This window comes from Lonchura striata, chromosome 6 (genome assembly GCF_046129695.1).
Source record: "Lonchura striata isolate bLonStr1 chromosome 6, bLonStr1.mat, whole genome shotgun sequence".
NCBI lineage: Eukaryota > Metazoa > Chordata > Aves > Passeriformes > Estrildidae > Lonchura > Lonchura striata.
The window spans coordinates 25,345,874-25,363,655 of record NC_134608.1 but is presented as its reverse complement, the minus strand read 5'-3'; the positions used below and the strand labels follow the sequence as shown (position 1 = coordinate 25,363,655).

The 17,782-nt window shown below is 38.2% G+C and overlaps 1 protein-coding gene across 2 annotated transcripts in view; it reads left to right on the top strand.

The window, feature by feature from the left end:
• Positions 1-17,782, top strand: part of PRORP (protein only RNase P catalytic subunit) — a 38,281-nt gene that overhangs the window by 607 nt on the left and 19,892 nt on the right. For both annotated transcript variants that reach the window (XM_021542691.3, XM_021542692.3), the window contains exons 2-5: positions 39-1,414; positions 2,502-2,549; positions 3,833-3,965; positions 14,357-14,464. In XM_021542691.3, coding sequence (XP_021398366.2) covers positions 414-1,414; positions 2,502-2,549; positions 3,833-3,965; positions 14,357-14,464 — 1,290 coding nt within the window. In that variant the 5' untranslated portion in view covers positions 39-413. The remainder of the gene's footprint in view (positions 1-38; positions 1,415-2,501; positions 2,550-3,832; positions 3,966-14,356; positions 14,465-17,782) is intronic.

The window sequence follows — 17,782 nt, the reverse complement described above, 5'->3', positions numbered from 1 at the left end:
AGCAGGTCATGATGTCGTGGTGTTATTTTTATTTTTAGGAAATCTCCTGACTTAACTGGGACGAAGGCAGGAAGAAAAACCCCGTGCTTTTTGTGTAGCTGCGTCAGTGTTGCCTTTCTGCGTACAGCGTTGACAGTACACGTTGCTGCTGTGACCAACAAACAGGAATATGTAAAACATCTTCTCTAGAAAGAAGGATACCCTCATTTTGGATGATTGTCCTCACAGTCTAAGCGATTGATTTTTGTGGAAAAAGATTTTACCATTGTGTCTGTAAGAGACAAAAAGGACTCATGAAACAAGCTTATACAGCTTGACAGCCCTTGGGCTTCTATTAATAAACATCCCCATGCAAACTGTATTTTTCATTTTATAACCTCATCATACTAACCGTAAGACAATTTGGTCTTGTGATGGCACTCTTTTCTCAAATTAGTCAGCAGGGTTTTCAGGCTTTGCTATGGAAATGTCACATATTCTGGCCTTTTTCAAGATGCCAACACCTGTTTGCTGTCTCTTTGGGCATCCCTAATAGGGAAAAAATTAACTCTTTCAGTTTTATGACATCTTCCAGCACTGCTTTATCAGTGGACCCCAAAGAAACTGATGTCTTACCTACTGAGAAAAAGTCTAAAATTGATTGCAAAGAAGGAGAAGGATGGGATGAGGAGACTAAAGAAATACCTGAAGGGAAATTCCACTATTCTTCCTCTGTTGGAGCTGCAAAGAAATGGTCAATGAGTCATGTTCTGTCAAGGCATAAGTTTAGCAAAGTGCAACCTCCAGAAAAACCTTTGCAGGCTGAAGAATGGAACAAACTAAGGGAAGATTTCCAATCACCTGAAATATTTGAAGAGGTGATGCTGAACAGTATGATCAGGTGCAACAGCCCCATTGATGTGGCTAAGTCCTTGCTGACCCACCTGGCAAAGCGTAACGGGGACATTGCATACAGTGTGCTGGTCAAATACCTGACCCTGTGTGTTCAGCAGGGACAGGTTTCAGAAATCCGTGATGTGCATGACATAATGAAAGCCAGGTTTAAGATTTTAGAAAGTGGGGCTTACAGCCTTTTGATCAGGGGGTTGAGCAATTCAAATCAATGGAGAATGGCCTTGACTGTTTTGGAAGAAGTAAAAAAGATTATGATTCCCTCACGGATGTGCTATGAATCTTGTATCAAAGCAGCCAGCCATCACCAAGAAATGAAACTCGCCTTTGAACTGTACAATGAAATGTTGGCTAAAGGTTTGGTCCCAACCTTGGATGTCCTGCAGTCATTTTTTGACTTCAGCAGGGGTATGAAAGGTGCTGAGTTACAAAAAGAGCTCTTTGGTATCCTCTTATATTTGAGAGAGAACCAAATATACCCTCACAAAACATTTATGCGGAGTATAAAGCTATGGTTTGAAAGGTAAATAAAGTTTAAATAGCAAGATGCAGTTTATGAGGAGGAGGAATTCAGATTATCCCACAGATCAATTCTGAGACCCATTCAACATCTCATTTTTATTTTTGTGTCTCCACAAGAGACATGTTGTCATTAAAAGATGCATTTTATTTTTGCTTACAAATTACTGTGAAAGTTTAAATTTTTTACTGGTTTCACCTTTTCTTTTACCTGTTAAATATTGTTCCTTGGTACAAAAATTAGGAAATTGTGTTGGGTCAATGGCAATTCAAATTCAGCTGACTTACTCTCTTTCTGGGGTGCTAGATAAGGAAAATTGACAGGTGTATGAGGGCTTTTCCTGTAATTTATTGGAGTGTAGAAGTAGTAAGCTAGTTGAAAGTTAGATAGTTTCTCTCTTTAAAGAAAGAGGCAGCAAATTCCACTAGGTAAAATGAAGATTAAACGCGTTGACTTTGTTAATCTCCTAGTATTCTATGCAATCTTAATAGAAGGGTCTATATTTTAGCACAATATTTAGCTGGTCACACTTATCATGAGTAGTGATTGTCTGACTCCGCAGATTACAACTAGTTACAGTGCCCATGTACCATGGAGTTCACCTGAGCCCATTCCATATTTGTCATGAGGTTGGATGTGAGCCCATCTGTGATTTTTTTAGCTGTTGGTTTTGATTGATATGAACTACAGAGCCATTTTACAAGTTAGTCTTCCTGGATGGAAAATGTGGTAGTGGGAATGCACTACCATTATTGGAATGGCTTATGAATGTGTTGGGCAGTAACTTAAAAGTTGTCAGTGCACACTGATTGTTGGTGTGTTTCTTAAAATTTGGGGACAGCACAAACTGCTGATGTTGATGGTGTTAGTTTTTTGCATTCTGTTAAATGCTGGTTGTTTATATAATATTTCCAGGTGTTACTAAATTAATATGGATTTTTATATAATTCCTTTGTAAGGTAGATGATTGTTTGGTTTTTTTTATTTCTAAATGTTGACCAAAATATAATTATTCTGACATGCAATTCAGATATTTTTAAATAAGAGCCTACCTAATGTTTTTATTTATCTTTCCCTCCATACCTATTAGTTTACCAGGAGGGAACTGGAGAGGACACCTGACCAACGTTAAAGACAGGTAAATGCAAAATTCTTTTTATAAGTGAGGTGTTGTTTTGATTCGTCTATATTGAACCCCTCCTTCTAAAATACAAAAAAAATTGCATTCCCTATATACAAAAGTATTTCAGTCCTTGAGAATATGAGCCTTTGTTGTAATGTATGATTTGGCAAACTCCAGTTTCCAACTCGCACATTAAACAAGACCCAGCATGCATATTTGGAAAAGAGTTACGCTTAGCAGAGCCAAGACAGAAAATCACAGTGAAAAATAAGAGGTGCCATTTTACTGTGTGGCTTATTTGTCTCATGTTTAGGATTTAAAGACTTCCTTTTTGGTTGGCTTTATGGTACTGTTGTTTAACACGGTCTATAGCAGAGCAGCTGTGGTGTGTAGTGTTCTCTTTTTGAAAACTGATACTGTTTGCACACTGCAGTTAATTTGTACAGATGAAAGATTTCTCCCTATCTCATTTTCAGTGAAGACAAAATGGTTCTTACATTTTCACAGGTATATTTGGGTGTGTGTTTCTATTACAGTGCAGTTTTCTTAATGTCTGTAAATTGCTGTTTTAAATGTTATTCTATTTGAAACCTTGCTTTATGCTTTTGTAGCAAATCGGCAATTATAAATGTATGAATTATGGATGTCTCCAATGGATTATGGGGGTTTTAGGTGGTTTATAAAAATACTCTATGTTGCATACTGTGAAGTAAAAGCACAATGTAGAACCCACAGTTTTTGAAGTCCTTGAAAGAACAGTGATAGTTCATGCTATAAAATAGATTATTATTATGTAAGGATGTGTGGTACTGTACTCTGTTATAATAATTTATCATATTTTAGACAGCCTTTTCCAGCCTTTAAGAGTTTTAAAATCCTAAAGTCAATTGTCTTGACTGAGAACTAAGTCTATTTTCTGTCTTACTGTCTGTAAACAGTTTAAGACTTTGAGAGCTAAACTTAGATCACCTTACATTTTATCATGGGTTAAGCATCTGTGAACAAAATGGTGACAAGTGGTTCCATAGTGATTATTTTGTTAGAACTGTAAGATCACTTTATTTTGAACTAAACAAGTTTGAGGTAGCCTACTTGGATAAGTATTTGAACAAAATTAAAGTGGTTTCAAGAAAATAAAAAGAATATAAGAGCTAGTGACTTTCGTATGATTGTACCATGTTGGGGCTCTTTTAAGAAATTGTTCTCATATACAGACTATTGACAAGTTAGTAATATTTAATGAATTTCTTATTTAAAAGCCTTTTTCCTTTTATTTTCTTGTTTCACTATTATTGCAGTGGACAATGCCCAGTTTGCAAGCATCAGCTGGAGGAAAGTAACCTCACCGAACAGGAATACAGTCATCTCAGTGAGAGAATAATAAGAGATGTGATACATGGAACTGACACTTTTAGAAAGACAAGTCCAAAGGTAGGTCTCTTACACTCTCAGGTTCATTGGATAGAAGTAATGTGCAGTACATATACAAGTAATATATATGAAAGTAATGTTCAGGCACTTTGAGAAAAACAGAAATTTTTTTCTTTGCTTTAAATTGATAGGTCATTAGATAGGCCATGAAGTACCCTATGTGTCTTTTTCAGCTGTGTTTATAATTTGCATCTAAATCTCAACATCTTTCATATTTTATTTGTTCTTACATTTTCAGCCAGCTGTTAATGGATGCTGAAATAATAAAAATGTGGGGGGTTTTCACATTAAAAAATTAAAATCTTTTGATCTTCCAAAAGCTGAATTTTAAATATGGAATAAAATCCAGTGAATGGAACAAAATAAGACATCTTGAGCTGGCAAAAAAGTAAAGAACTGGTTATGGTGTTGTTCTGTCACCTTTTACAACCCACCAACCTGTAAACTGCTCCTCAGTTTTAAAGATGCACTTTCATATTTATAATTACAGTATACAGTATCAAGCTTTTCAAAGGTCATGGTGAACATATGATAGGGCCCGATTTCAGACACTACAGTATATTGCAGTGACTTCAGTAAAGCTTTTGACACTGCCTCCCAAAGCATTCTCCTGGGGAAGCCCATGGTTTGGACTGGTATGTTCTCCCCTGGGTGAAAAACTGTCTGGATGGTCAGGCCCAGAGAGTGGCTGTGAAAGGAGCTGCACCCAGCTGGCAGCCGGGCACCAGTGGGGCTCCCCAGGGCTCAGTGCTGGGACCAGTCCTGTTTAATGCCTTTGATGATGATCTGGACAAGGGGATCAAATACACCCTCAGCAAGTTCACAGACAGCACCAAGTTGGGTGGGAGTGTTGAGCTGGAAGGCAGAAAGGTTCTGCTGATGAATCTGGATAGGCTGGATCAATGGGTCAAGGCCAATCTTGTGAGGTTCAACAAGGCAAAATGTCAGGTCCTGGACTTCTGTCACAATAACCCCAGGCAGTGCTACAGGCTGGGGACAAAGTGGCTGGAATACTACCCAGCAGAAAAGGACCCAGGGGTGCTGCTTGACAGCAGCTGGACATGATCCAGTGTGTGTTCCCAGGTGGTCAAGAATGGCAATGGCATCCTGGCCTGTATCAGAAATAGTGTGGCCAGCAGGACCAGGGCAGTGATTGTCCCCCTGTACTCAGCACTGGTGAGGCCACATCTCTAATCCAGCATTCAGTTCTGGGTCCCTCACCATGAGAAGGACATTCAGGTGCTGGAGCATGTCCAGAGAAGGACAATGGAGCTGGTCAAGGGTCTGGAGAGTAAGTCATAGGAGGAGCAACTGAGGGAGCTGTGATTGTTCAGCCTGGAGAAAATGAGACTCAGGGGAGACCTTACTGGTCTCTACAAGTATCTGAAAGGAGGCTGCAGCCAGGTGGGGGTTGTTCTCTTCTCCCAGGCAACTGTCAACAGGGCAAGAGAGCATAGCATCACATCAAGCGGTGCCAGTGGAGGTTGAAGTTGGACATGAGGAAGAATTTCTTGACTGAAAGGGTGATAAAACATGTAATGGGTTGCCCAAGGAGGTGGTAGAGTCACCGTCCCTGGAGGTGTTCAAGAAACGACTGGATGGGGTGAGTGCTGTGGTCTAGTTGACAAGGTGGTATCAGTCACAGATTGGACTTGATGATTTTGGAGGTTTTTTCCAATCTTAATGATTCTATTTCTGACACATTTTGTGTGGAGATAACACATTTGGTGGTAGCAATACAGAACAAAGTTGAGTCCCACTAGATGGAGCCCACACCACATCTTGGGTGTGGGCTTTGAGTATTGATTGGGTGTTTGCTGCAGCTGGCACCTCAGTTCTTCACCAGCTTTGAAAATATGGAAGAGGACACCAGGTTTATTCTTCAGGCTTTCATGTTTGTCAGTTACAGAAACTTGAAACAGTCTTGGTGTATTTGTAATACATGCAGCCTATTGTGCAGTCATCTAATTTCCACACAGATCTAATTATCAGTTCAGGACTTTTCATCTAATATACTTGTGAATTGTACATGAGAATAAAATTCTCCTTCAAAATGTAGCATTCATTTTAAGTTTTAATAGATATTGAAGTTCTATAATATAAAATAAACAAAAGGCTGTATTTTATTGAATGCTGTATGGCTTGAAAATTTCAAATGGATCAGGTAGACAGGGCTAGGTTGGCAGTACCAGTTGAAGGTGGAGAGATTTAGGAAGGGAGTTCTGTGTAACAGGACCTTCACATACAATCTGAAGAGTAGTAGAAATTATGTTCCCCTGTGTGAGAGCCTGATTGATTAAATGCATACAATCTAATGAAACAAAGACACAATACACTATATTAAATTTTGATGTCAGTAGATTCTGTTAGTCTGTGTGATAGCTGAAATTCCATAATTTATCACTCCAGGGCTACCTACTTGTTAGTTTCAAGTTGATCTCATTCCAATTCTGTATCAGCAGCTTTTATATATATATATATAATTCTCCTGAATGGGGATGAACTCGGTGTGTTTACTGTTGCTTGTAAGCTTAAAGTCTGCTTCCTCAGTGAATTTTGAACATGGATGTGGGAGTAGTGGCAAAACAGTGTCATAATGTATCAGATGTTTCCAGAAATAAATTTGGGACTTTTTAGTGCCTTTGTGCTATGAAAGCAGACATGTGGTGATGAAAATATGCTGCCCATTTTAGGTATGTCAGACTGTGTGACTTCTTCTGCAGCCAGGGGCTTCCAGAGGGGAACTAGATGATGAGGCTGAAATAAGGATGTGAGCAAATACATTTGAGAAGGTGAAGGGGGATTTCATTTTCTAGTCAGTCATTTCTTGTGTAGTGGCTGTAATTCAAACAGGACACTTTAGCTTTGTATTCCTTCTTTTCTCCTAACTAGTTTTCTTTAGTGGATCTATATTCCCTGCAATGAAATGATTATTCAGGGAAACAGTTTGAGTTGCTTTGAGCTCTAAATATTTTTTCCAACCATGTTTCAAATTGAATATATAAATGCATTTGGAATCAGTTTTTTTCTTCACTGAGGAATAGTATTTTGTCTTATTTTTGCAATAGCATCGCTGCATTATTTTATTTCCATCACTTAAGAATAAATGTATTCAGAGTAGAAAATGAGGAGCAAAGACTTGATTTGTTGAGGAACCCCCAAAAGTAGGTTGTTGTGCAGTGATTAAAAAAAATAAGTCTTTTTTGTAATTAGTTTTAACAATGAAAATCAAACAGCATAGGTTTGTACATCAGAATGGTAGTGAACACTATTTACAAATATGTTGAAAAGATGGCTTGCATGAACTATAAAACTGATTATCTGTGATGAAATGTTACACATTAAAAATAGGCATCAATTCAGATCCTTATGCATAGCTTCTGGAAGGTCTACTAGGATGTCATATGATGATCTAATACAGAGAGCTGTAACCTTGCAGGCTGCCATAGAAAGAAAACAGTTATAGTAAGACTATCACCTTTTGTACCAAATTTCTACGTGATATTTTCTGTCACATGCTTGTTTACCCTGGCTGCATTTAATTGGGAGCTATGCCATTGAACCTGAGAGGATATAATTGGTATGCTGAGAGTCAGAATCAACTTTTGCTGTGATGACTTTCATGTTGCAGCTGCTCCTGGGTGTTTACGCAAATGCTGTAATTTCATTCCCTTTGTGGCTCCTACATACCTCTGATAAGCCTGAAAGGACTGTTGTGCAGTGGGAAGGAAGCTCATGGGAGATGTGTGTATGTGCTGTCAAGAAGGCAGGAAGAGATGGGGTTGTGCTCATGTGAATTCCCACACCAGATCTGAGCTAAGCAGGGATATTCTTCTAGAACATAAGGAGACGACAAAGAGGAAGTAGCCCATTCATCTCAGTGTTCTTTTGCAACTGAATGAGGTGGTGCTATTTCCAAGGAACCTTGAACATAAAATTCCTACTCTTACCTTTTAGATTCATACGTTTTTTTTTTCTGTAAAGCTTTGGTTCCCCTTCCAACTCCATGATTTGCCCCTAAATGACCCAAAGGGGCTTAGCGTATATGTCAGTCCTGTTCTGAATGTGGCACAGTATTGCCTGGGATAAGTGTGCCATTTTCCTCCTCTACCTCTATTCCCATGGATATTAGCCAAGTCCTGCACCAGCAGTGCCCGCTGTGGGCAGAGCTGTGAACAGGCAGCACAAGCACATCACAGCCAGTGCCTGCAAGCACCTTCCTGTTCCTGACAGTGCCTGCCAAGGCTACAGCCACAGGAGTTCCTGACTCAGGGGTTATTTGTGAACTCAGGCTCGTGTAACAGAGGCCAAACATATTGTGTGCAATCCAGGGTACATAGAGATATCATACACAATACTGAGAAAAGCCATCCTGTTTAGAAGGGTTTGAAGGGGATTTCCAGGCTTTGAAACTGTAGGGGAAATATTCAACCTGTTGGGCATAGCAGCAAACAGATTTAAGAATGCTCCACCAAGGCGCCTTAAAAAAAAGAACTGGCTGGGTTTCAGTTGGACAGCTGAATTTTATTTCTCACACATGATGTTCATTCCTATATTTTTCTTCTGATACCAAGAAGCATTGTTGAAAACAAATCAACCCTCATAACTTTGTATTTTATGAAACTGTTAAAAATGGAATGTTTTCACTTCTCTAAAATACACCCTGTTTGATAATAGGGGTAGTTACATTATAATTAAGTGCAGTATAATATTCTGTTTATCAGAATTTGCTGTTTCCTTTCACTTGAGGATGTTGTCATTAAACAAGAGAGGAAGCACTGCTTTTTCTGCTGTACAAAGCTTAAAGTATTGTGACTTCTTCTGGAGAAAGTATATGTTTAATACTGTAGTTTTAAATTTTTTAATTTAACTAGTGTCTCTCCACCATTCCTGATGTGAACAAAAACTTTATTGTTCAGAGGAAGTGACAAACAGCCTTTTCTGCAGTGATTTGAATACGTTTTAGTGTGGGGTTTTTTTAATTCTTATTTTTGAGCTCTGTACATTGTCAGGAACATAATAGCCTTTCTTGTATTTGTCTCTTTGAATTTGCTCATGTATCTCCTTTGTAAGTTAGATTACTTTGGGTTTTGACATTTAGGTAGTAGACCTTTTGGATGGTTCAAGAATTTGACTAATGCCATGATTTTTATTTCTAGTTGCCAACATATTTCTTATTTAGACTTGAGAAGAAAAATGTTCAAGAGATTCAATTTTTCTGTGATTTTGAACTTGTGATACACTTAGAACTGTTACAGACATTAAAATTATTTCAAAATACTCATGTGGATTACTTTCATTACTCTTACTAATTGTTTAGTTATATTTTCTTTGTTTTGAAATGTTTATTTCTGTTCTAATGTTTAACATAGTATCAGTAAATACTAATAATGAATTCTTTCCCTCATTTTTGTTGTGGTCTTGAAGCTTGTAATCTGGTATGGGAAGAAATACATATATTTCTGTTCTATAAATCTATAAATGTATTTACAGAAGCTGAAATAGTATTGTCTTACAAAAAATTACTATTTTTATATTTATTACTGCTGCTTTTCCAAATATTTCTCGCTGTATAAACCATACTTTTGGAAGGTACACTTATTTAAAAAAAACTTTAAATGAATTAATTAAGGTAGCAAAACTAGTCATGTTTTTCTTGCTTGCTTTTTCAAACAATAATTCCTACAATTCTGTTTTTTTACAACCAACCTCTCTTGCTTTGCTCTAATATTCCAGGCTGAGAGTTGCATTTCATAAAATGTCATTTCATAATTTAGCCAGTTAGCATAGTCAAATGCTATGAGAAAAGGTGATCCCACTAGTCTCACCTGCTACCAGTCTCATTCCATTTCCTGGCTGCATTTTCATGCCAGGACAGTCCTCTGTGTTGTAACCTCAGCAGAGGGAACTGGTGGAGACTACAAACTCTTGTATGGGCCGAGTTCATCCACTCGAGTCTTTCTCCATGTGCTAGCATGTGTGCATAGGTAGTTGAGGGAACAAAGCCAGGAATGAATGGCTGAGGAAAGGGAGAAGGTGGAAACACCCCTTTCTGGGGCACCACCAGTACATACCAGTATAAGATGGTGGTGAAATAGTGCATGAGCTAGTGTGGAATGCAAAAAAAATGCAACTATTTGTGCTTTTGCCAAGGTATGAATGGACTTGAGCCACCCACGCCCTAGTGATTAAACAATAAATTATTTAAAAACTCTTTAAATTCTTTATATCAGTATAAATGCCATCATGGATTTGGTTATAGCTGCCTTTTTCTTTTAGTTGATTTAGTCAGTGTGTATCCATTTGTGCAGAAAATATTTTTTAATAGAAGGTGCAGTGAATAATTTTTAAAGGTTGCATAGTTGGCATTCCCCTATTTTCCCAGTAAGGCAATGAATGGAAACAGGTGGGTTTTTTAAAATTCCCTTTTCTTTTGTTCATGGTGTGAAGCAGGATATCACTGGAGCCACTGTGAGTGCTGTGCTGTGCGTGTGGGGGGAAGTCCTGCAGTGAGGTAACAGCCCTGCTGTATTGCAGTTCTTCTCTGCAGAGCCTGAGCCTTATGGAGGGTCACGTCAATAAGCAATACAAAATGTGAATTTAGTTTAGTTCCTTCAGTTTGAGTCATGTTCCCAGTCCATAAGGAAAACGGACTTTTCCTTAAAAACTTTGTGAGATTAACACAGTCGGAACAAATTAAAAATCACTGTAAGGTTTGCTGTGTTTGTTTTGGTGCTCTTTCCTGGGACTCTTGGGAATGGTCCTGTGCAGGGCTAAGAGTTGGACTCAATGATCCCTGTGGGTCCCTTCCAACTCAGCATATTCTAGGATTCTGTAACCTTCATGTCATCCTTGTACTGCATTGATGGCCATTGTGTCTGGGTTCTCTTGATTAATTGTACCCTAACTGCAGCTGTGCTCTGCTTCATTTACTTATTGGAAAGAAAGCCTGTAATTTCTTCCAACAGATAGCTAATGGGGAGATATCTTTAGGGAACTGTGCATGAATCATCTGTTTACTACTGTGGCTGAAGTAAGAGCTGCATAAAATCCAGACAAATCCCAATCCTTAAAAGATCAGCATTCTTTGAATTGTCTACTTTCTCTCTTTGTAGTGGATTGGTCTTGGTTGGACACCAGGTGCCCACCAAGCTGCTCTATCACTCCTCTCAACAGGACAAGGTGTAGGGGTATAATGAGATGGAAAAACTCTTGTGAATCAGGATAGAGACAGTTCATTAAAGCAAGAGTAAAGGCTGCATGCAGAAGTGAAGAAAAATAAAGTATTTATTCTCTACTTCCCATTGACCGGTGATGCCCAGCCACTCCCTGGGAAGTAGAGCATCAGTATAGCAGCTGCTCCAGAAAACAAAGGTCATAATAACAAACACCCTTCCCTCACCCCCTTCTTTCTCTTGGATGTTGTTCTGAGGAGGTGACTTTTGGATGGGATATCCCTTTGGTCAGGTTGAGTCCTCTGTCTTATGATGTCCCCTCCCAAGATTTTGCCCACCACCTGTGTACTGGTGAGGGGGAATGTTGGAGACACAGCCTTAATGCTGTGGGGAATATTAACTCCAGCTCAGCCAGACCCAGTACATCCTACTGTGTAAGTCTTTGGACATTTATATTATGTCTGGATGAGGTAGCCTGCTCCTTATTTCCAAGCTTTGCCCTTTTCCTTCCCTGTGTCCAGAAAGATGATAAATATGGCAGCTCAAAAACTGGGGATGTCTCTCAGGGGACGAGACCTTCTCTGTCATTCTTAATGTATTTTTTTTCTGGAAAAGGAAAGAGCACACTCTCATGTGTTGCGGGGGAAATATGGGTCGTGAGGAAAATATGAACTGACCCTTGGGATTTTTAGCCTGTCTGAGGCTTTTTATTGGAGTCTTCTGTAGTTGGTGACATGAATTAAAGTTGGCCATTTGTCTTCTGCACTTTGCTATTAACTCCTCATTTCCCTGCCTGAATAAGTGTTCTTGCTACCACCAGCAAACTTTCCCTCCCTGTTTTGCAGAGTGTACACATAGAGATGCAAAACAATTGAGCTGATCTGGCTGTCTGGCAGGCATCTGTTGAGAGTGTTAGGAGACATGGATAGGAGGAGATGGTGCAGAAACCTGCAGTGGCCAAAGGGATGACACTGAAAAAGCTGCAGCATCTCCCCAGCTCCAGGAGTAAACCCCAGAGAGCCAGGAGATGGCTTTCTGAGGAGTGCTGAGCCTATCCTGGTGTCTTTCAGGAAGACTCTTCTGGCAGCCCTGCAGCATCTGCTGCTTCCCCAACTCATGCTGTAGTATTCCCTGAACAAAGCAGTCTACTCTGGAAAACCTTTATTAAAGGGAAAAACACCTTTTCAGGAACTGCTCTATAACCATTGTCACTTGAAATAAAATGCCACTTGAAAAATTCTCTGCAAAGTGCTTGTTTTGTATTGAACTGAGTCCATAAAGACAAGATTACTTGTATAGTTTGCTTCTTAAAAATGTCTTGACTGTAACTATGTTGCTTCAAATAATATTGCCATTTGTTAGCATTGAGAAAAGAATACTGTGTTGGAATGTTTACCACATTTTACCTGCTTCCACTTTTTGTCTTTTCTGTTTTCACTCATCTTTGTCTCAGAGCTTTTCTATCTTAATTTCATTTGGGCTGCGTGTGTTTTGCTTCTTTTCATCTCTCCCACATTTCAGACAGCCATCCAGTATTGCAGTGATGACTCTCCAGATTTTGAACCATGGGGAGGTCCATGGGTGGTGCTAGCTCAGAAGTCAGGAATGCATATTGTTTGGTTTTGCACTTGTTTCTGCCTGCTATCCCTGCCACTGCCTTTCCTAGTGACTTCCTTCTGTGTCTTGGTGTCCTTGTCAGATGGTAATGAGAATTTTTGTTCATCTATGGAAAATACATTGAGATTAGGGCAGGGGGTTGGGGAAAATACTTTACAAGTGCTGACAATTTATTTTTGGTTTAGATGATAATTTCCTTGTCCAGTGTTTTATACTTTCTCAACAGTAACATTTATTTAAGCCATAGAGAAATGAAAGATCACATAACAGGTGATTGATTCCTAGGGTGCTAGACTAAGCCCTGTGTTGTCTGTATTCTTATCACTGTGCTTTTGACTGGTATACCTCTGTTCACCTGGAAAGTATTCCTGAAATTTTAACAGCTGAGTGGTTTATACTCTTAGTATAGGTAGCCCTTTTCCTAATATAATTTGTCATAAGCATTCCAACTAATTTTGAAGTGATCAGTTGCTACTGCCTGACTGCATTGTATTTTCTGGAAAAATGGATTCTTTCTTTCATTTTTTTCTCCAAGGAAGAATTGTATATGCTCTGTATGTTTTTGGGTGCTGAAGCAGTGGTTTTTATTTAGATGTATGTTGCAGAATTGCTACATGGAAGAAGGCAAGATGAGACAAGTACTTATTGAATCTTTTGCAGAAGGCATGAAATATTAATTGTTTTGAGTTCCTGTGAAAGTTAATTTATAGTCTGGATTGTGAAAGCTCTGTCAGTGATAAATAAATCTTACTTGTTACTAGAAAGGTAATTTATGCAACTAGGTCACTACCCATCAGGATAATGCAGAGTTCTTGGTCTTATTAAAAATAATCAGAAGCAAAAAGTACAAATCTTATGCAAGTGTCTGCAAAAAAAGGACTAAATCTTTCCCCAAAAATCAAGGGAGAAATTCCTGAAGATTTTATTATAGGTTTGTAGTCTGTTCTTCTCTTATGGACTCTCAAACCTAAAGCAGTTCTGGTTTTCTTATGAGGGAAAAACTGGATGTTTTGCTCAATTGATGCATTACATTTCTGACCTAGTCAGAAAGTTCATGGTTTTAGCTTTAAAGCCACATGTTTCTCACAGATGGAGTACTATCTTTCTAAATGGTTGTTTATTTAAATATTGACTGGCATTCAGAGATCTCATCATTCTTTCAGAGAACCTAAGTATGATCATTATTTTTCTTTTGGATATGTTAAGAGCTAGTAATGGTGAAACTGTCTACTGGACTGTAAAGTTGCTTTGTTCAGCAGCTTCTGTGTGACAATGACTATAGCATCTATCTTTATAGAAGTGTGCAGTCCAGGTTGTAATTTTGATTGCTGTAAAGTTTTGGGTTTCAGTTGTAATGTAATTTTTGGTTGTAATGGTTTTATTGGACATATCCAGTGTAAGACATGTGGCTTAAAAGACGGAGTGGGTTTTTTTTGGTGTGGTTGTTTTAGGAAATAATCAAGTAATGATGTGAAGTGTAGGCAACAAAGGAAAAGTGAGACATTTGGGCTTTATTTTCTTTTTAAATAAAAATGGACTAGAATTTCTTTCTATTAAACTCAACATATTAATCTGTATTTATTTATTTATTTATTTCAGGAATTGGAGGCCTTTCAAACATTTGTGGAAAATCGACTTCCTTTTGATATTGTTATTGATGGACTCAATGTTTCCCACATAAAATCCAGAAGAATGCAGTGTGAAAATGTAAGTGCTGGTTAAATATTCATTAAGTGTTTTGTGTATACTGATTGTAAAACAGTGAGTGCTCATTATTACTTATCCTCTAGAGAAAATGAGCAAATACTTAGTTGCACATTCACAATGAAGTTCAAAGAGTTATCTAAGTTTCACAAATTAAAATTTATTAGTGGGAAGATTGCTCTTATATATTTACCTGTATTAGCTGTAAAATGTCACACATTTCCTCATGTATTCAATGTTTATAGTTACAGCTAAGGTATCAATAATAACAAAGTTTTTATTGCAAAACACTGTGATTGTGTAAGTTTTCATAGTAATAGGGATTTGGGGGAACTGGGTAAATCTGCTGTGTAGAAAATTTAGTATAATGTAGTTATGCTTGTAAAAGTTGTCATTAAAATAACCCCCTGTTAGTTCAAACCACATCCTATACACATTTAAACATTATTTCACTTCCTATTGCTTTGAGACTTGAGTCCTGTTTGACAAGGGTAGCTCAAACTGGCTTCAGTTCTTTCCACTTGATTTGTAGAAGAAAAATCCTGCTCCTTTGTCATGACCCATGTTTGAGAATTCTTGATGCTCCCTTGTAGTATTTCACTAAGAATTGGCTTAAGGTTATTTGGGTTTTTTTTTTGTCAATCAAATTTACTTTAAATCAGGAGTAGCAAAGTAGCTGCTCACACTTATTCCAAAGCCAGAATTTAAATTTTCGCACTCTCAAAATTAAAATGAATTTATAAATTAGCTTGATAATAAAAAAAGAAATTCACTTTTACTAATTACAAGAAATACATTTTTGTTCTAGGAGTTACTTTAAAGCTATTGTTAGAAAGTAATGTATACTCATATATGTAGATAAAAGTGAGCTGGGAGGTTAGATAAACTTGCTGAAAGATGCTTCAGAGTGGCAGTGTAGTTTCGTGAGATACTGTCTCACAAAGAGAGTACTTTACTTGCTACAAAAATAGCAAAAAAAGTTCACAAGTTGTTTGGGTGGGATCAGGGAGGAAGTTTTGATTATCTAGAAGAATTCCAGGAAGAACATAGTGGCACAGTGTTTTAACATCTAGAAAGACATATCTGTGCTGCTGAAGATGAGGAGAAAAGAATGGGCTTCCTCAGTGCATGCCTTTCCCACTGTGGGAGTTCTAAACAGGATTCTGAATGGTTTGTAGAAACTGGAGGCAATCGAGCAAAGAACCAATCTTTGGCAGATAATTACTCCTGTGTTCTGATCAGAAATCTTACTAGGAGGTATTAGCATGCTGAACAGCATAAATTGCCTTTGAGTTTCTCCTTAGCTTGGGCTGTAATGGAGGCACTTTGGGATCCATGATGCCAAAGAACTCCAGGAGGACTCTGTGGAGGCATCAACTTTCATATAGGTTGTTCCATATAGATACAGATCAAATTTCTCTTGAATCCCAGCTGCTTACTGATTAGGAGGATTTTGGGAAGACCTGTGTTTCCTTCCTACACAGCAGAAAAGTAATTTGGACTCACCCCATCTTGTTCAGAAGGTTCTTTTAGCTTTTATTGGCTTGTCCTATGAGTTAGATTGCTGTGAATGATTATTACATTTTGCCATGCACAAAAAATGCTAATCATTGGGATTTCTGCCAGTCTTTTGATGCTCCTGTTTTCTGGATCCTGTTTTTGGGAGTATGGAGAGTTGAGAGATTGGAGAAGTCCATTATTTCTGCCATAGACCTGTAGATATTCACTGGCTGAATAGTATCTGTTTTGGCATGGAAAGTGTATATTTGCACTCTAAACAACAAAATAGCTCCTTCACTTTCCAAAAGAAATAATATTCTAGACACATGGACTACTAAAGACTTTTCCCTGCATTGATCCTCTCAATTAACTGAGATACTTTTAATTCTTTTAATGCTAGATGTCATTATACACAATTACAGTATTAACTATTGAGTTTCTAGTTTTTTCCAAGTGGAAACATAGTTTAAATGTGAGATCATGCTGGATGCTAGCAGATCTTTTTATTTCTTCATGACTCTGAATTTCTGTGTTGTAACATGTCAAAAAAGGACTATGTTTTTGTTCTTATTTTGGATACTTCTGACAAGAAGCATGCATTCTTGTTTATTGACTTTTTTTCTGAGACTGCTAAAAACAGAAAGAAACGCACAAAGCAGAGCAATCCTTTCTTCTGTCTCCAAACTCTTTTCAGAGGAGGGAAGGGAAGGCCACAGTAATCTGTTCATGTGTTGCTTTTCTGGTTATGGTGTTGCTGCCAAGTAGTTTCCCATCTGTGAATGCTGACCTCACTCAATGCTGTAGTCTGTCCTTTGAGGGCTGGCTCTGCCACAAAGCATCCTCTTCTGGAGGCTCCTGTCCTCATGCCTGTGACAACCAAATGGAAAATGTGGAGTGGCATGTATGGGGCACTTACAGCCTGCCTTATGAAGTTCTTCAGTCTACATAGGGAAACACAGTGCTGAACTGAGAAGATGGAGAGGAGAAATAATATGAGAGAAGTGGGAGGCAGAGCACAAAGGATGGAAGAAGCCAAGAGTGAAGGTTACTGAGGTCAGACGGGCTGGCTGGGGTAGCATGACAGTCCCATTTTGAAGAAGAGAGGTATGCTGTGACTTCTGCTTGATTAGAGAGGTAGTAAATGAGCAGTGTTTCTGAGGACCTATGTTAAAGCTGTCCAGCCTGTTAAAAGCTAAATTATTTAACTTGTCAAAAAGCTAAGTTGTTTTGAGTCTCCAGGTATGGATCAACCCTTTTCAAGGGTTGATTATTGCATCTGTTAGACCCAGTCAGGACATTGTTTTATATACTTTTCTGGCAGAATATATAGTTAGTATGCAGCATAGCTGAAAGAGAAAATGAGATTGTTGCTGTATTTCTAACACACTCTTAAGTGATACTATTTGCAAATTATTAGTTTCTTTGGAACCTGTCCCTTATGTGATTTAGAGAGAATGGCGAAATTTTATTTTATTTAACACAAGAGAAGGCCTAAGATTTATGTGATAAAAAACATGGTAATTAAAATGCATCCTGGTCTTAATTTATATTTAACAAAAAGTACTGTTTAACTTCATTACTTAGCTTCCAGAACTGCAGCTGTTCTGCTGAAGACCAAGACTCTAACTAACTCTTAGTCATATGATTAGAATAAAAAAACATGGATGAAATTTTCCGCTCTGTTTCAAACAGCCTAACATCTGTAATTCCATTTAGCATGCCTTAGGCATCTTGGGGAGTGGCTGGGTTGTGTGGCAAGGCACAGGTACCTTGAGGGATAAGAGGAGACAGAAAACAAGCAGAGGTTGAAGGTCAAATTTT